Below are 21,453 nucleotides of genomic sequence, written 5' to 3' on the forward strand. Positions count from 1 at the left end.
ATTACTACAAAATGTTCACACTTATCTTGCCTTGCGATGTCACCAAGTTATTTTACGAAGTGCACTATATTTGGCGGAACAAAAATCGTTATTAGGATGCTTGTCAAAGTTTCCAACCGCAATAAATTTACGAACTTTTTGTCTTGTTTTGATCATCATCAATATATTTATTGGACTTACAGCAATGCATATGGCTGTTTATGCCCATTATATATTTTAGTTACATAAGATGCAATTTACATAAAATGTACAAACAAATTTCAAATACACTCCTATCTATATCATCCTTAGAAATATACATTACCATGTTATATCATTTTGTCTAAAAAATGCAAGTAAAATATATTCAAAGAAAGAAGCCAAATTTATGGGAAATGATTACTGGTGCAAAGAGTTAACCATAAAGGTGAAGCAATAAGTAAAAAAAGAAAGAGCATTGGGTTTAAAGTGAGACGTCATTTGCGGCAGCGTATCCCATACTACAAAAAACTACACATTGTTTTACCTTACGTAATGAATCCTGTAACAACGCTGGATTTTCGTGTGGATTATTTTACTTGTATGAGTTTGCAATGCTTTCTGCATGCAGGTGGTTTTGTTTACAGAAGGTGTCAGAGTTTGTGATTTGACATATAGTACAAAAATATTTTTCTAAATATTCTTCAAAACCAAGATAAGTTGAAACAGATATAGTCTCATTTTCTAGAGCGTGAATGGCGTGAGGAAAAAAATCTTGCCCCTCCTCTGTGGTTTCTTCACACCAGGCAATAATGAAAGGAAAGCACTTGTGGGTAGAGGCGGAACAACCAAGGGAGAAATTTTTGTTTCTTGCCCATTTAGGTATATTAAGAGTTTACTGTTTGTTTCAAACGCCATGCTCAGGGCTGATGGCTTAGTTTTACACCTAAGAGAGAGGTAACACCATCCATTCTTATGATCACGTGTGAGCTTCCTTTTACCCGTGCATATAGCACTTTGCCATTAAGGCACATTTAGGGGATGTGGGGGGGGGGGTAGAGCCCACACATTCCCAGTCTAGGACATTTTGGAGATGATGTGATCAGCAACATGCCCCGGCCGCCTTTACCCCTTCCCCCCTGGTATCCATCCATTAATTTGAGGTTGGGTAAGCTCCGGAGCCGTTTTATGTGGGGACAAGGTCGGAAAATTTCCGACCTTAGATCACCCACCCTGAGAATTGAACTTGGGGTCTCCACCTTCAACTTTTTACCTAGAAGGCTCCAGCTCCATCTGCCCCCCTGGTTCGGAGTCCTTGCATCCGTGCAATAATAGTTGTAGATGGAAAAGAAGAGACAAAATGAAGCTGCTCTTTGTCCCCTTCCCATCGGGGTGCGCTTACTTTATTGTTTCACACCAACCGCAAATGGACCCTGGTAGATTCAAAGGAAACTTCAAATTAGATGGAGAAACAGAAAATTTGAGGAAAGTCTGAGATAAGGTGGTTCTTTGGTGAAGTACGTATGTTTAAAACAAAGAGTGCGCTACTGGATGTTTGAAAAAAAAAATATTCCAACCCCAACTCAGAAATTACTACCCGATTTTCCGGCCCTCCCGATGGTAGGGATGGCCAAAAAAATCCGGATTCCGGAAAATTTGCAATCTGGATTCGGAAAAAAATATTATCCAGATTTTGGAGGCAATCCGGATTTCGGAGCGAGATGGATTACGGAGGCAAGACAGATTCTGGAAGGATAACGGATTACAGGGAGACAGCGAATTTTGGAGGGAAAACGGATTTCGATCCATATTTTCAATAATTGTCTCATGAATTTAACAATATACTCTAATCTACCAACCCAATCAGACTGTCTTCCACGTAGTACACCCTTAACTGCATTTAGCAGACTAACGAGGCTATGGCGTCTGGACTCAGTCAGTACAATCCCACGTGGAGCTTTTTTTTGTAGTTGTGATCTGCCCATGTGTGTTTGTAATTGTCGCTTCGTCTGCTTCATCTTATCACTATTCATCCACAGTCGTGGAAGAAAAGCGAAGTTAAATACAACAAATAAATCAAATCATTTAATGTAATCTATCGTTCGCCTAATAAAGTATGGGCTATGATAAATTTCTTCTTAATTTAAAGGAATAAGATAAAATATCCCCTGTACAAAGCAAAGTACGTACATATTGAGCAATTGAAGGGCATCAGGGAAGGGACACATAAATGAGAGAAATAGGGAGGCCATATCAAGATTCTCACAGGAAAGATAGGAATGATAGGCTTTACCTCGCTACTTTTTTCTAGACGAGTGGATAGAGTGAATTTTAATCAGAAGATTTGGTGAACGGATTACCCGTGTAGGCACATGTGTGTTTTGTAACATAAGAGATAGAGAGCAGAGAAAAATGGTGGAAGGGCAAAATAAGACGTACAATAGCAATGAGAAAAGGTGAAGGAAATATAAAGGAATTCGGGAGAGGGCGAGGGATATCTGTGTGTGAAACTCAAACTTTATATCTGCCAACCCTAATTCATCAGTACTTGGCTTCTGCCCACCCGGTCAAAATTGTTTGGCGCCGCCCATGAAAGAAGCCGACTGCACTTAGTAATACAGTAGATTTCCCTTCTTTTATGAAGCGATTGCATTACGTTATGTTTTCTTTTTTGACCTTGATACAGATTAACAAAAAGTTGGTACATGAGATCAGTTCCGCAACAATCAGAGGTAATCTAAATATTTTTTGCACGTATGATACGAGAGCAGTGGAGGCGCCAGTATTAGCTAATCATGGAGGTGTGCTGAGGGGTGTGGAATGAAATTTTGTGGGTGTGATGTTGGAAATAAAGAAAACATGCATGCATGCTTTAGCCATTACATCAAATACCAATGAACATTTAATAGGCTTTTATGAAAATATGCCAATGAAACTCAAGACTACTAGTGACTTGTTTCAGCTTTGTTTGTTTTGGCCACTACAAGCACATATTTTGTAATTTTAAACAAACAAAGCTTGTTTATGCAGGCCAATCATATACTGTGTCTTAAAAAAAATAACAAAAAAAAAAAATGGTGTAAGAAAGACAACAACCACTAATCGTTGTAGAGACACCCCCCCCCCCCCTCAATTGAGAAAAGTAAATGGGGTTCTCTTTCAGATTAGGATCAATAACAGCGGTGTTACTTGAATGTGACGACAACCTTCCCCCTGGCGCCACCCATACACGAGAGCAAGAAAAGTTTGGTCGAAAGTAGAAAGAAATACATTCGACATTTTGTTTTTCATACGATGTCATTGTTTGAGCTCCGAAGCATGTAAACTCAGAAAGCAGATGCAAATGATTATATTCTTTCGGCGTCAGAAAGTGCTTGCGCATTAAACTGAAGCGCGAGCTTGTATACTAGGTTGGGTCAGGGTGTTGTAACAAAGGGAAGGACGTGCATAAGGCTGTGGATGACAAAATTATACCCTTAGCCAGCAATTACAAAAGTCTCTAGTGTTGAAAGCTAGTGACACGTTGTTACGTGTCGCTTTAAATCTCCGAAGAGAATCGTACCCGGCAGTGACGTCAGCCAAGAAAAGGGGACAGGCTTAATTTCTGTACAAATTACAATATCCAAGAATGGCAATCTATTAACGTAATATTCAAAAACATACGTCTACCTCAAGAATGCACAATCTTAACAACTAATAATAATAATACCATGTCATTACACTGTATCAGACCAGAGCCGTATAGCAAAACCATTTTATCATGTCTAACGCATAATTTATAAAAAAAATCTAATAAAAGGTTTGTCTCCAAAATTCAACTTATTGGTAAGAACAACATTAATCCTCAATACAAATTTTAACAACAATTTATTGCGTGGATGATTGTGAGTGTCCATTCATCAATTTCATCATGTCATCACTCATCTCCATCTTCGCAAATTAGCCAAAAGTGGCACAAAAAGCGAAGTAAAATAAAGCAAATAAAATAAAATATATTGATAACAACCACATGAACATTTGCTTAATTTCAACAACGATAACAAGTTGGCAACAATTCCAATCTCACAATGGCAACGCAAGTAACCATTGATTAAATATGCGTCTCAAGAACATAATTAAAGCTTCAACAACAAGGATACATCAATAAGACGTGACATTTAGTAAAGCAATCTCCAAATAGGCATTATAAAATATGCTTGACCAGCTTTAAGAAAAGTGACAAATAGGTGCTTTAGTACTGGCAGTTTCTATCTACTTATTGAATTTTTACATTGTTCCAGTACAATACTTCATTCAGCTCTATGTGGTGTTCAGGGTAGAACAGGTGGGATTAAGAATATAGTTCGTATTTTAGCACGAACAATTACGCACTTTCAAGATTTAGTGCAACCGTAATCACGTGGATTCAACGGCAAATTAAACATGGAACAACGTGGCCTTTTTTTTTACAACGCGTACTATGTGCTCATGTGTTCTTTACTAGTTTTCTCAAAACACGGCACGTAAAAAATCTACAAATCATCGGATACGTTGAAAAGTCAATTCCGCACAGACATAAATATACAGGCGTAGTAATGACTCGTAACAATCTCAATAGTCACGAGTATAATCTCATATCCATTTACATTCGTACATACCTCTGTTTCTCGTTGGTTCCTGGATTTGTCCGATACAACACTACATCTACTCGTCAAGAACTTGTGATCGCTGCAAACATCGCAACTTCGATATGGCTGCTATTCCTTGTTGAGAGTTCTCGTCGTACAGGTCACCATGGGAGGTAGGACATCAATATCCAAATTCTAGCAGGATCTCTTTCGTCAGTCAAAATGTGCTTGCTTCGCAGAATCGTTCAGTGTCCAATTAAGAACCAACATGTCGAGCAATGCAAGCAGAGCCGTAGCTAGAAATTTCTGCGCCCGGGGCGAGAATACATTTCGGCGCCCCCTACACTCGCCTTGTCGAACTTCTGCCATTGTTTTTTTAAGGGAGGGGTAGAAGCATTTGTTGTTGTGCCTTACTTAAATAATGTCGTCCATTCAAATTGATTCATTTATGCTAATAATTATAGCAATTGCATGTAATTGTAGCAATTATAACTATCGAGTTTTTTGTACGTATACGCATATTCTTCTGAATCAAGGATCATTATTGACCTCTCGGTGTGCAATGATAAAAAATCCTAGAAATGAAACTAATCCATGAAAAAAAATATCTTACCATATGATTAGCATATATGTATATTTCTTAGGCAGCAGAAAAATCTCTAAGAAAGATCATTAATGTAATGTAATGTTTTTTTTTATTACATAAAACCCTTTCAAATACCTTGCAAAGTCATTGTAGAAACTAGTTAAAATCATTCAGTACTAATGTAATGTTTATAAAGTAAAACCTATTTACACTGCAAAATATTATACTGATCAGCTGAAATCAACAACAATAAAAACAAAAACTTATTAAGAACTACAATCAGTACATGATTATTTGACTATTCTCCTGTGCGAACATACTAGCTACAGTTTCACTCTTCTTGCCTCTCGAGCAGCAAGGTCATTAATAACATCATCGAACACAAGTAATTGAACTCTGTACTTCTCAGCAGACAAAATAGTCAGCTTAGTAAGCTTTTCTTGACTCAAGGAAGAACGCAAGTAATTCTGTATAAGCTTTAGCTTACTAAAACTCCTTTCACAAGATGCAACAGACAAAGGTAGAGTTAAAAATAGTTTCAATGCAGTGACAAAATTTGGGTACAACTCAATACATGATATTTTATGAATGAATGAGAGAGCAGCAAGTGGTGGTAATTCTGACAACCATTCCAAGTGAAAGTCTTTTAAAAATGCTTGCGCATGATGTTTAAAGAACAACAGTTCATGAAGTAACTCAGTTCCGTTGATATCCTCGGGTTATAATAAAGCCAGATCAGACTCCCTTCCTCAACGTTTCTTCTAACATAACTGCCATATTGCTTGGAATAATTACGGAAGAATCCTCCAAAACTTCTTTCATTAGCTTGAATCGATCGCCTATTTGTGACAAAATTGAATCCAATGCACAAAACAAGCTCTTCCTAATTTTTGGTCTTCATTTATGGCTACACTTTCATCTTCTGCAACTTAATTGAAAAACTTGGTTTTCTTTTTGGGACGCTGTTCTTTACTTGCAATGTTTGCAATTCAAAAAACTAAAATATTCTTCCATACGTGTACAGTAAACGTTGTATATTTAATCAGTGCCATGCTTCTCTACCTAAAACCATTTAATACGAAGCGTAATTCCTCTCGGTTGTATAATTATCGTGTTTTAAAAATGTGAAGTGATACGTTGTTTACATCTCGCGCGGCCGCCATTACAACTGCACTCGTGACCTAGAGGTCACTTCTGATTTATGCTACGGAAATAGGATCGATCCTATCCTTGAGAAATGCCATGAAATATGCCATGGCATCTGAAATGCCATATAATTTCTCACTTTACACTGTAGCTTTTTGGTCATGATATAAATGTTAAGAAAAATGCTAAGGAAAATGCTTTCGTCTAAAGCGGGCTTAACACCTATATCTATTGTAACATACTTTACTTGTAGCCATAGGTTAACGTCGTTAATAGCTCGAAGGATATCAGCCCAGCAGAATAAGAATACAAGAAAGTTAAACTTCTTAAGGCTGTGTAGCAGGCATTTGGCACCGTGTACTGTTTCGGGTGACTCTTTTGAGACTTTTATTTATTACTAGCTGATTTCCCGGCGTTGCCCGGGTGTTTAATGAATTCTAACTATAGCGTAGAATGTAACTAATTTTATTTACAGGTATTTAAAAGCATAAGTACAGTATACAAATTATAAAGTAATATCTTTTACAAATTCACTATAATATAAATTTAACAACAATTTATCAACCACATTTTTAGTTTCACCTCCAAGAGCAAGAATATATAAATTAAACGGCATTGGGAGTGTAACTATTCATCTTAGCGACCCCGAAAACTACACTAATATCGGTCGTTTTACATATCACCCCCACCCCTAGGGTTGCCAGGGCTGTCTTGAAATTGAACGGCATTTGGAGAGTCAATATTCATTTTAGCGACCCCGAAAACTGTGGATTTCACACTAATATCGGTCGTTTTACACGTCACCCCTTTCCCACCCCACCCCTAGGGGTGCCAGGGGTGTATTGGAGTTGAACGGCAGTCGGAGTGTCACTATTCATCTTAGCGACCCCGAAAACTATTGATTCCACTCTAATATCGGTCGTTTTACATGTCACTCCCTTCCCACCCCACCCTAGGGATTCCACGAGTGTCTTGGACTTGGACGGCATTGGGAGTGTCCCTATTCATCTTATCGACCCCGAAGACTATGGATTCCACACTAATATCGGTCGTTTTCGATTATTTTTACGTCAACCCCTTCCCACCCCACCCCTAGGGGTGTCTTGGAGTTGAACGGCATTGGGAGTGTCCCTATTCATCTTATCGACCCCGGAAATTATGGATTCCACACAAATATCGGTCGTTTTCGTATATTTTTACATGTCACCCCTTCCCACCCCCACCGCTAGGGGTGGCAGGGGTGTCTTACTCCCACAGTATTTCATTCCAGATTGTAAGTCATATATGTACCACATTTGGTCATCGTGAATGTCACCAATTAGCTTAAAAACTATGGATTCGACACTAATCTTGGTCATTTTTGACATTTTAATTTTCACCCCCTCTCACCCCCCATCCCGATTGGTGATGAACTTGAAGTGGAACGGTATTAGGAGTGTCACTATTCATCTTAGAAACCCCGAAAACTATGGATTCCACTCTAATATCGGTCGTTTTCGATTATTTTTACGTCACCCCCTTCCCACCCCACCCCTAGAGGTGCCAGGGGTGTCTTGGAGTTGAACGGCATTGGGAGTGTCCCTATTCATCTTATCAACACCGGAAACTATGGATTCCACACAAATATCGGTCGTTTTCGTATATTTTTACATGTCACCCCTTCCCATCCTCACCGCTAGGGGTGGCAGGGGTGTCTTACCCCCACAGTATTTCTTTCGATATTGCAAGTGATACGTGTTCCAAGTTTGGTTGAAATTGCTCCAGTCGTTCGAGAGTTATGCCGGAACAAACATACACACATACATTTATTTTTATACTTGTATATTAGATTGTTGTTCTAAGTGACGTGTACTCTCGTCCTGTACACCTTTTATTTGAAAGCCGGCTGGGAAGATCATTGAAAGAGCCAAAGACTATCACGACGTATTCTATTAAATGAAATAACTTTTTTGAAGTGATATTGTTTTCAAAAAAATATTTTGTCTTAAAGGAAAATTCAGTACAGTTGTTACGACATGCAGACTGCAGTTTACACTGGCGTCGCATGTGGTTCGCATACGAGTGTTCAGTAATGCTTTTGTACTAATGCAGATTTACTCCTCTCCCTTGTAACTTCATATTCAATTGAAAAGTGAGAATAACAGTTCAATTTATTTTCAACAATTTCACCCCAAAATCACGCTATATTTGAAGTAATACAAGAAGAACCTAGGGGAAATTGTCCCTCTCCCCCTTAAAATCCGCCAGGTTTAGCGAATTGTCGCTGAAGTTTGCAACTATGTAGCACAGACATTTTCGATTCCCCCTAGACATGCCTTGCATATGCTGCGCTCTGGTGCCGAATGTAAGAAGTATTGTCGCTTGCATCAGTGTTCGCACAGCGAAGTGAACATCTTCGGTGTATAGTGGCCAACAGCGCCTTAGCTGTCAGCTCTATGCAACACGCACAGCAATTGTGTTCAACGCCCTCCGTGGAACACCGCGAGAGTCAGTGTTACCGATGTCTAAAAAAGTTATCAGACGTGAAAGAAGTCGTGTCAGAGTAAATTTTGTGTATATATTCTTACATCAAACATAGTATTTTTTCGAATATACGTATATACGTATGGGTGTGTGTGCATTTAATATGTACGTAATTTACTACATATATATGAGTGTTCACGTGTTCATGCGAACATTATCAGGCGACGCGCCTGAGTTTACACCAATAGTATTTTTACAGCTGCATATACTATTGAGTAGTGGGATTGATGATATAACCAGGACCACTTATAAGTGTAGAAAAGAAGAGGCTATTTGATTGAACAATCCGATTTGCCCACACTTAAAACAATGGCAAGAGGGGCTTATACCCCAATTCTTCAGGTGTGATATGCTCTGAATTTTTAAGAATTTTGAATTCTAGTGTAGAAAAGATGAAGCCCCTCAGACAGATTTGCCCACACTTAAAACAATGGCAAGAGGGGCTTATACCCCAATTCTTCAGGTGTGATATGCTTTTAATTTTAAGAAATTTTGAATTCTAGTGTAGAAAAGATGAACCCCCCTCAGACAGATTTGCCTACACTTAAAACTATGCCAAGTTCCCATATCATCTTATTGTTTACAGTGTGTTTTTCTGTCAAAATCCCAGGAGACCTAGTAGAGTGTGGTGCATAGCCCCATGGTTTTTATTGCCTTGTAATCAGGAGGCTTCTGGGTTTGAGTCCTGATAAAATGTGAAGCCTCCCCTGATGGCAAAATGTTAATATTGTTGCCTTGTAAACAAGAGGCTCCGGTTTGAGTCCTGATAAAATGTGAAGCCTCCCCTGATGGCAAAATGTTAATATTGTTGCCTTGTAAACAAGAGGCTCGGGTTTGAGTCCTGATAAAATGTGTAAGATTGAAATACATGTGGCAAAATAATATGTCCACACGTGAGATTTTGAGAATAATTATTGCTAGTTGATATACAACTGATAGCTCCCAGATCTGAAACCTGGTAAAAAGTGTTATACAACAGCATAAAAGAGCAAAATTATTTTATATTGGGGTTCACCAGAGCCTAGTTACTGCTGTTATAATTGTTTTGGCATATTGTCCATAGTTCTGTTTTTTTGGACCAAGAAATTTTATATAAATAAACAACAAAAATGCCAAAACAAAAATATTGCAATCAGTGTAATAAAAATATATCTAGTTCTAATTGGTCTAGGCACCGGCATATTTGTGAGCCTAAGAAATGCAGAAAAGCTACTAAATTGTGCCCAAGATGCCATAAAATATTAAGCAAGGCATATTACAAATGGCATAAGTGTAATTCTTATGTACAGTCATCAACATTGCCCCCACAACCATCTACATCTGGTCTGAAAAGAAAGCATGAAGCACCTGTTAATGCTAGACCGGCAAAGCAGCCACGCTATGCACCACCTATCCATAGCAGTTTTAATGGCCAACTTAGGGATTATCGGTTTGTATCAGAGCCAAGATGTGGTATTAAGAATTTTTTGAGCAGTGTAAATCCTGATGTGCAGGCAATTCTAAATGCACAAAATGGCTCTTATAAGCTGTCCCTCAAATTGTTTACACAATATAAGAAACCAAATGGCACAAAATTTACACAGCCCCACATAACAGAAACTGTACCTGTATATTCAAATGCAAATTCAGACAAAATAATAAGCAGTTTGATAGATCAATTGAATATTAAACACTCTGAATTTGCAGCAAAAGAGTCTGGATGGAGCCTATGCGGATCTCCACACAAGTTATATGTTAATCTTTCTGAATTCAGCCCATTACAAGGATCTACATATTTGCCATTACCTGTCAATATTAAAAACAAACAAGCCGTGGTTAATATAAAAAATAATGATGAGAAATGCTTTTTGTGGTGTATTTGAGCTGCTTTGTATCCAGTTTTAAGGCATCCTGAGAGAATAAGTTATTATAAACAACATGAAAATGATTTTGATGATGCAATGGAGGGTTTAGAATATCCAATGTCTGTTCAGAATATTGATAAATTTGAAAAAAAGGCCCGGGACATTAATGGCAAACAATTATCTATTAATGTATTTATTTGTTCCACTGGCCGTGGCAATTGTTTGATAGCACCTCTCAGAATCAGTACACTTGATGATGAATCTGCTATTCCAATTGATTTGCTCTTAATTGAAGGGGATGGCACATATCATTACACTCTGATACATAATCTTGAAGCTTTAGTCAGAACACAACTAGACAAATCTAATAGAATATTTAAGTTGTGCAGAAGATGTTTCACTGTATTTGATGGTCAAAAAATGGTGAATGGGGTTCGGGAAGAGAATGCAGAAATTGCCAAAAACAAGTTAATTGAACATTTAAAATACTGTGGCAACTATAAACCTGTTCATATGGTGATGCCAATGCCAAGTGAAAATGCCAAATTCAAAAAGTTTGAAGCCTTGTTGGAACACCCAGCATATATAGTCTGTGATTTTGAATCAAATCTCAAACCTCTTGCATTCTGCAATCCAGATCCTGAAGAATCTTCAATTACACCATACCAGCTACATGAACCTTCTAGTTTTTATTATGTTGTTGTACAGGATGGTGTTGTTAGTAAAGAATATTCACACATGGGACCAGATGCCATCAAAAAATTTGCAGATAAAATAGAAAATGAGTGCCATGACATAGCATCTAATATCTTATTAAAATCAAAACCTATGTTGCCTTTAACAGAGGATCAGATTGAAGATTTCAACAATGCAGAAAAATGCCCGGTATGTGATTGTGAATTTTCAGATACAAATATCAAGGTGAAACACCATTCCCATACAGATGGTAAATTCAAAATGGCCCTGTGTAATAGCTGTAATATTAAGATCCAGAGACCAAAATTTGTCCCTATATTTTGCCATGGTGCATCCAATTATGATTTTCATCATCTGATCAGGTACGAGGGGTTTGACAAGCAGAATTTAAATATTTTAGCTGAAAATGATGAGAAATATATTGCCATTAGCAAAATAATTAAAGTTAATGGTGTTCCTATTCACTTAAGATTTCTTGATTCCTACAGAATTTTATCTGCTAGCCTGGCTACACTGGCCACTCAATTATCTGATGATCAATTCAAAATCACATGTGCTTTGTTTCCAAATCAGGACCTGAAATTAATTAGGCGGAAGGGTGTATATCCATATGATTATGTTACAGATTTTTCTAAATTTGATGAGTGTTCTCTGCCACCACAACATGAGTTTTACAGCAAAATCAGAGGATCTGGAATTACTGATGATGATTATCACCATGCCCAGTTGATGTGGAACAATTTAAAATGCCAGACATTTGGTGATTATCACAATTCATATTTAAAACTTGATGTGACCCTCTTAGCTGATATACTGCAGGCATTCAGAAAATCTTCCATGCAAAATTATAAACTAGATCCAATTTATTTTTACAGTGCCCCAGGTCTAGCATGGTCTGCAATGTTTTTGAATACTAAAATGCAGATGGATATGATCCAAGATCAAGATATGTACTTGTTTATGGAGCAATGTATAAGAGGGGGCATGGTGCAATGTTCTCAGAGATATGCCAGAGCAAATAATAAATATATTCCCGATTATGATCCAGCACTGCCATCAAATTATATACTGTATGTAGATGCCAACAGCCTCTATGGTTATGCTATGATGAATAAACTGCCATATGCAGGGCTTGAGTGGGTTGAAGATTTCAATATTGAGGATCTTCAGGACTTTGATGACAGTGACTATGGCCTCTTCTTAGAGGTTGATCTGACAATTCCTGATGATTTACACAACAAATTTTCTGATCTGCCCCCAATTCCTGAGGTTAAGTGCTCACCTGGCTCTAAACAGAAGAAATTAATGATGACTCTGGAGCCAAAACAGGGTTATGTCTTATATTATAAAAACCTCCAGTTCCTGATGAATCATGGTGTTCAAGTGAGCAAAGTTGGCAAAATTTTGAGGTTCAGGCACTTAAGATGGTTGAAGCCATATATTGATACAAACACAGAGCTTCGAACATCTGCAATGAGCCAATTTGATAAATCTTTGTTTAAATTGATGGTCAATTCTGTATATGGCAAAACTATTGAAAATGTCAGAAAACATACCGATGTTAAAATAATTACTGACCCCAGCCTGAGCAAAAAATTGATTGCAAAGCCTAATTTCAATTATAGAAGAATTTATGATGAAAATATGGCACTCTTCAACATGAAAAAAACAAAAATTAAGTTTGATAAGCCTATTTATGCAGGGGCTGTAATATTGGAATTGGCCGAATTACACATGTTAAAATTGTATTATGATGTGTTGAAGCCTTTTTATGGTGATTGTGTAAAATTGATGTACATGGACACAGATAGTTTTGTTCTTGATATTCAGACAGAAGATGTTTATCAAGATATGTCCCAGCCTGCATTGCTTGAATATTTTGATACCAGTGAACATTCAAAAATTCACCCCTACAACAAAAAGGTGCCTGGCAAGTTAAAAGATGAGACACTTGGTGATGTTATTGTGGCATTTGCTGGGTTAAGGGCCAAGATGTACAGCTTTGAAACATGTAGTGGTGCTGTTGCCAAGAAGGCCAAGGGCATTGGCAGAGTGACTGTTGACAAAGATCTTGAATTTGAAGATTACAAAAATTACCTCAAATCATGTAGCACAATCAGAACATCAGAATCCAGAATTCAGAGTGTGGATCACTTGTTGACTAGCAATATTGTAAGAAAAGTGGCTCTGGACCCACATGATGATAAGAGATGCATTTTGTCATGTGGAATACATACTCTACCATGGGGTCATTGTGATTTGAAAAGTGGGAATCAATGCCCAATTACAAAGCATGATTTGAAATAAATAAACATGCCTATGAACTTATTTGGGTTCAAAAAACAGGCTATTATGGACCTGCCAACACCACAACCCTCTTCTGATATAATATCTAAACTAAGTGCTTTGTTAATTATTCATCTGAACAGCATAGATGTTGATGATGAAACAGGTAAAACATTGTACATATTTAACAATAATTTAAACCACTACCAATTACCTGTAGGTGGTCAATTACAATTTATTACAACCCCTGAGGGTGATGTCAAAATTTCAGTAGGGAAAAATATTTACAGGATAAAGCACTCAAACATGGTTTCTGGCACTGTATATACTGTTTCTGCTGGTGACTGCTTATATATTGAGGTCCCTGGATCCTATGACAAGCTTATACCTTTTTTTTTTATAGAATTAAGAATTAGATATTCAATAATAAATAACCACTAAAACAAAAATGCCTAATGATATATTTGGCCATACAAGACATGAAGATCACAGTGATGAGATTCTGATGCTTGATGTCAGAGTCAAGAAATTAAGAAGTGATTTACAAGCTTTACAAACCACACTCAATGCCAGTCTTCAATTAGAAATTACAAATTTACAATCACAATGCATGGACCCTCTTCTTAAAATTGATTCTGAACTCAAATTATTGCTTCAGAAATATACTGACCTGGCCACATTGGATAATTTTTAAAGTTTAGAAGAAGCTGTAGCAGCTCTTCAAGCCAAATTTAAGACCCAGGCCACCGACTCTCAGCAATTGAAACAACAATTGGAAGAGCAGATTAATAATGTCCAGGCACAGCTCCAAACAATTGTCAAAAGCATAAAATCACAAGAAGATTTTGATCTAGTGATTTCCACTCTAAAGGAACAGATTCAGTCACTGGAGATACTTAATCTGGGCCCTCTGAACAATGCCATAGCCGAGGTTAAAGAAAAAATTGAGACACTTGAAAATTTTATGAACAACTTGCCATCTTCTGATGCTTTGAGTGCAATAACTCGCAGTGTTGCCAATATTAAGCTGCAACTTGAAACATATGAAGATTTTGGAAAAATTCAAAGTACCATAACCCATCTTGAAGGTACCATAGCAGCAGTGCAAAGTGATTTGACAAATGTACAAGAATCTCTAGAATCCCGCCTGGCCGGTATTGTAGATACCCTTGTTAGTGTCCAGCAACAGATCACAAAACTTGAAAACCTCAACACTGAATCTGAGCTATCTCATTTTCATCACTTGATTGATGATATCCAAACAAAGCTTGAAATTTTACAACAATCAACACCCTCTCAGGCAGATATAGCCCTGCTCCAAAATGCTATGCAAAATGTGGCTGATGCTTCTGAATTAAACAATGTGAAATTGGCACTTGAATTTTTACAAAATGCTGTGTCAAATCTGCCTACATCACAGGAACTTAAAAATATTAAGAGAGCTGTGAATCGCATATTGAAATCAGAAGATATCAAGAATATCCAGACAGAGATCAAACAACTCACTCAGACAGTGTCCACTCTACCAACAAATCAACATATTAATGAACTGCATGCCCTGTTTGAGGATATCAGAAGACAAGTCCATGATCTTACAGCTCAAAATTCAAAATTGGCAGTTGTTGAAAATTTACAGCAAATTGTAGCTAATATCAAGCAACAGCTAGGGACCATGGAATCCAATCAAGCAAATGCTCTGTCTGTTTTTGCCACCCAGCTACAAGAAATTGTGCAACAATACAAGAAACTTGTTGTGGACATAAAGATCAAGCCAGGCCATGATGATGTTGTTAGGACTATCAATGAGCACCTTGAATCTGTAACAAGTAGATTGCTTACAGCAGAAAAAGAAATAACCGGCATAATTGAAAATCCTAAACATACAGTAATTCTTGAATTGTACAGTATCCCCAACAAAGAATATGATTCACCATTTACACCAGGTGGCAAAATATATATGCTGTCCCCTGCACAATTTTATTACCAGTTTTTTGTTGGGGGCACACTTAGACCAATCAAGATCAAATATTGGCTTCAACCACAGGCACACCACTACCCTACCTTATCAATAACAAATGCTGATAACAAAGCAAAAATCACCAGTGTAGAATTAGAGGATTTTACAGACCCCAATACATTAGAAACAGCCTATGCTGAAGATGATGGCTCTCTGGAATTTAATATACAAATAGGAGACAAACTGTATTTAGAAAATCCTGTAGTATCAGCTGCTGAACACCCTATAGTTGCAATATTCTTGTTTACATATTATGTCTAGACAAATTATTGTTGATGAATTACACAGACAAGCCAGACATAATTATAAGAGATTACCAGTAGTCACAAAGGGCATAGATGATTTATGGCAGAGCGACTTGATTGAGATGGCAAGTGGACAGCTGAAAAACTTAGACAAAATCAACAAGGGCTACAAGTATCTTCTCACTGTCATAGATACATTTTCAAAATTTGCCTGGGCTGTGCCACTCAAATCCAAGACTGGAAAATGTGTTACAGAAGCCTTCAGGACAATCATCAATCAGAGTGGAAGATCACCGCGCTATTTGCAAACAGATAATGGCAAAGAATTTTATAATTCTGTGTTCCAACAATTTATTAAAAACCAGGCAATACAACATTACTCGAGTTACAGTGATCTCAAGGCCTCAATTGTAGAGAGATTCAACAGAACCCTAAAAAATCATATGTATAAACAATTCACACTTCAAGGTAATTATAAATGGATTAATATTCTTCCAGAACTTCTACATAAATATAACAACTCGGTCCATTCCACAATCAACATGAAACCCTCTGAAGTAACTTCATCTGATGAGCAAAAATTGATCAGCACTGTTTATTATTCTAGATACCAGCCAACAACAAGAAAAGCCAAATAAAGTGTGGGTGATCAAGTAAGAATCAGCAAATATAAGCACTTATTCAAAAGAGGCTTTACAAGAAACTGGAGCACTGAATTATTTACAGTGGTTCAAGTTAAACCTGGGACTCTTAACACATATATAATAAAAGACCGCCGAGGAGAAATTCTCAAAGGCAGGTTTTATGAAGAAGAGCTCAGCAAAACTAAACAGCCTGACACATATCTCATAGAAAAAATCATCCGCAGAAAAGGCAACAAGTTACTTGTCAAATGGCTAGGACTTCCAGAACACAGCTGGATCGATGCAAACAAAATAATAATATGAACACCTGGGATGTTATAAAAAGGCTGCCAGAACCTGATCAGCAGAATAAGAGAAATGGCAAATTGCTGCCTGATAATATTAGGTGTCTTATTGTTGGGCCATCTGCTTGTGGTAAAACTACACTAATGGTTGATAATTTTTTATTGGCACCAGTGGCGGTCCCTCCATGGAACAGAGGGAACAGGCTGTTCCCTTCTACTTATCGCCCTTTTTAGCTATTCAAATTATCTATAATTACATAATAAGAACACTTCTTTCTTCCGAAATCAACACGCCGAAGAAAAACGTTCACCGTGACTGGACGTTTGTTTACTTCACCCACCCTCGTCGTCCCACGCTCTGCTGTCTGTTGCCGAGTATTTCCGACCAGGCGCGAAGGTAAAAACGATCCTCATGGTGCCGCGGAAGCTGAACTCTCTAGCTGTTCCCTACGAGAGATATGGCGAATTCGTTTTCCTTCGAGTTTTTGCTATGTGCTAAAGTTTAATTGCGTCGTAGTGATAGTTTTGAGTGTAGTAAGTCTATAGTTTCCTAATCTCATTGCAAAATTGCGTCTGTCATTCATAACGAACTGGAAAAATCTTCTACAGTCTAAGCGTCTGCTAAATGCCTTGGCTAAACGCTGCGAAATAGCTTCCGAGGGAACAGCTCGCATCCACCTGTTCCACCAGCCCCAAGACGCACGCAGCGGCAGGACAAAGGCAGCGGCAGGACAAAGCGAATGTTGCGAGTGTTGTATGATCGACCGGCTGAAGACGAAAGATTTTAGTTCATTGAACTTTACAGAAAAGACAGCAAACCAACACCTATCCTAACCGAATTAGAAACTAAAACTAAATCGTACACAAGGCATTTTCAAACAAGTTACTACAACTCTGTAACTGGATACTCTTCCAGTGGCAAATTATTGTTGTCCTTGTTTGTTCCCGAGAAGGGAGTTTGGAACAGTTCGGGTTTTGTCACAATTTCTAGAAATGTAGTGGACGCATGGACGTCCGCAGAATTTTTTCCAGGGAAAGCAAAGGAAGGCATTTTTTTCCAGGGGGGACAAGCAAGGTACCTTTTCCCCAATAATAGTGTTGTACCCTCAAAAAAACATTGCTTAAATTTGAATTTATCATATTCATGCAATAATTAACACATATTATTGTGGCTGAAATGAAATTATATGTGACAAATATATAATTTTTGGTTGACTTTCATTTTCCGGGGGGGCGGACAAGGCCCCCGATTGCCCCCCTTCTGGACGCCCATGAGTGGACGTCATAAAAAAAACTCGGCCATCTGATTGCCATTATTGCATTGAGGACGTTTGAATTACAATGCTCAAGTATAAAAAAAAATGTCAACTTAATCTACAAATAGAGAGATGAAACCGGTTTCGACAAAACATTTTTTCTCTGATCACTCATAAATTGCTTTTATTAATGTTTCCTATGTTGCGCATCAACAATTTTGTTTTTAATGTTTTCTTTACATTATATCATATTTGCTTTAACATTGGTATTTTCATAATTTTAACGTGCTTCATGTATGTGACTTCTGAAATTTTTTAGCATATGTTTCGTATGTTTATTTGGTTCATTTCAACAAGGGTTGAATTTTACTTGGTCTACTGTATTATATTACGATAGGTATGGGAGGGGAGGGGGCAAGTGCATGTCACCTGTTCCCCTGCCTGATTTAGCACCGCACGCCACTGATTGGCACCCAACTGGTTAGACTGGAAAAACAGGCACTTGTATGTCTTTTCTAAGAGCTTGGAACAATTAAAATATCAACAGCTGATGAAGCTATATGATGGATTGGATATAGCCAATTTTGAACCAGATGTTAAGCCACTTCATGACTGTCTCGATAATTCTGTTGTTGTGTTTGATGACATTATACTGGATAATCAAAACAAGGTTAGAAATTTCTTTACACAGGGCCGGCACAAAAACATTGATTGCTTCTACCTGGCACAGACTTTTTCAAAAATACCCAAGCAGCTGATCCGAGACAACAGCAATTTTATATGTGTGTTTCATCAAGACCATACCAACCTCAAACACATACATGATGAATATGTAGGTGGGGACTTGAGCTACAATGATTTTTCTAAGTTTTGCAGCAGGTGCTGGAACCAGGACAGTTATGGGTTTGTCACAATTGATATGACAAGAACACCCAATAGTGGCAAATATAGAAATAAAATCAACAATTTTCTAGACATTGAAACATAAATAAATAACCATGAAAAGGCCAATCATTGATGATCTTAAATTAAGAGATTATCTTGTAAAAAAATTTAAGGGATGGAAATCAGAGAACCGAGGAATTTATGAACAACACAAACAAACAGAACAGCCTATTATTGATGCTATTAGTGAATTAGGTAAAAATATCAAAACTGTTACAGAGCAAAATCAAAATTTGATCACAGAGCTTGTACCTGTAGCTGCTAGGAACATATTAGATTATCCATTCACCCCACTTTCTAGTATTCATACACCTAGTCCTATTGCTCCTAGAAGAATTGAAGCTACTCAGGATCCTATTGAATTGGGTCTTCTTGCTCAAAAATATTTAAGCACATCTAAAGACAACAAAGATGAGGTTTCTGGCTTATATGCTGACACAGAGCGTGATGGTAGCATCATACATAGAATTGGCAATTTCAGAGTAACATTTATGGGAGATGATCTGATTGTATATTCAGAATCTCGTCTTGGAGAAAAAGGTGCTTTTGTTAAGTACCCCGGCACACCTGGATTGTGGGAACTGATGACTAGGAAAAGGCCTGGCAGCTATACAGATCAAGATTATGAATATTACAAAGAAATATTAATAAAATCAGATGCTCTATACCAGAACAATGATCCCACACAAAAAAGAGTCAAGTCTAGCAGTGGAGCAAAATACAACAATTTAATCAAACCCATATGGTCTCAGATCAAGACTGGCAGTGGAATCAAACAATACAACACCCTGCCTAAAGAATTTGTGTGGGTTGATGATGTCAGGAAACTTGTAGATAGGTTATTGGTGATAGCTGGGGAGGAAAATGCTGGCAACCACAATTTTTACAATGAAAAAGTTGGAATTATGGACATGATAAGCACAAAATTGTCTAATTTTATAGTAAATGACACTAAGGGGATTGGATATCTTATAAAAATTATTAATACTGTACCACCTAAATTTTGGAATATTTCTGAGGGTCGGGGCTTGGTTAATGATATTATAAACAAGCTGCCATTTGAACTACACATTCCAGGTTATCAGTATTGTGGTCCCGGTACAAAATTGGACCATAGATTAAACAGAGGTGATCCTGGTGTTAATCCCCTAGATGCTGCTTGTAGAGACCATGACATAGCATACAACACACATTCTGATCTTGACAAGAGACATGTGGCAGACAAGAAATTAGAAGAGGCTGCATTTGGTAGATTTGTAAGCAAAGATGCTTCTTTAAGTGAAAAAATAGCCGCATTGGGTACTACCATAGCTATGAATACCAAACAAAAACTGGGGTGGGGGTTGTGAATATGTATATAATAAACCTACAATGAAGGCCAAGGGTGTTATGTATCAAATACCTTATGCTGGTCTCAAATCTCTTAAAACTATTGATAGCCTTTTGACCAAAAAGCAGCGCAAGAAAAAAAATTCTTGTATTGCCAAGGGTCATGGTATGAAATTGTTGCTTAGCACCCCCCAATTAAAAAAATTACAGCAATCAAGAAAAAAATAACATGTGGGGGGATTTATATTTACCATCCCTGCCATCTTAGCTGCTCTCGGGGCTGTTGGGAGCTTGGCTGGGGGATCAGCTGCTATAGCAAAAACAGTAATAGATGCCAAGAAGAATAGGGCAGAATTAGATGAATTGAAGCGCCATAACCTGGCCATAGAGAAACAAGGCAAAGGTGTTAAGAGAGCCATGAATAAGTTTAAAAAAAACAAGAGCCGCTTACAAACCAAGATATTGAAGCTTTAATCAAGCCACTGGGCATCAAACATTTTAGAGGTGTGTACATGTCTGATTCTTTACCAGAACAACCACTCAACAAAGAGTGTGGCATAGTTAATTTGGATAAGTACAAAAATCAGGGCACTCACTGGATCTGTTATCTTAAATATTTAAAAGATGAGGCATTTGTGTTTGATTCATTTGGAGGTGTTCCACCTGAAAATTTAATAAAATATCTAAAATCAACTAATCTTTATTACAATAATGCCCGTGTTCAAAATTTCAAAGATGTTAATTGTGGACATTTGTGTTTATCTGTTCTTAGATATATGTCTCAAATAAATAAACCATCAATTGAAAATTTTCAAAAAGCCTTGTGGTATTTAAAACATCATGGGGGTATTCCATCTCACCAGCCAAAATTCAATATTGAAACTTAGATTACATGATGATATAGTATATCCCAAAACAATAGCTCTCAGAGCATTTTATGGCATGTACTTGATCCCTAATATTACACACCACAACAACACAATTGCAGTAGGGGATCAAAAAATTGTCATCACTCCAGGGCAGTATCTGTCCACTCTAAATGCTCAATTACCCAGAGGTGTAGTTTTAAGTCAAAATTCTGTCACTC

General features: G+C 37.5%; 1 protein-coding gene across 1 annotated transcript in view; it reads left to right on the forward strand.

The window, feature by feature from the left end:
• The first annotated feature begins 4,560 nt into the window (after positions 1 to 4,560).
• The window catches only part of LOC146005036 (thymidine phosphorylase-like), a 70,782-nt gene continuing 53,889 nt past the window's right edge, over positions 4,561 to 21,453 (forward strand). The window contains exon 1 of the mRNA XM_083144188.1: positions 4,561 to 4,738. Coding sequence (XP_083000314.1) covers positions 4,732 to 4,738 — 7 coding nt within the window. The 5' untranslated portion in view covers positions 4,561 to 4,731. The remainder of the gene's footprint in view (positions 4,739 to 21,453) is intronic.

Source organism: Lepisma saccharinum, chromosome 1 (genome assembly GCF_977018435.1).
Source record: "Lepisma saccharinum chromosome 1, izLepSacc3.1, whole genome shotgun sequence".
Taxonomy (NCBI): Eukaryota; Metazoa; Arthropoda; class Insecta; order Zygentoma; family Lepismatidae; genus Lepisma; species Lepisma saccharinum.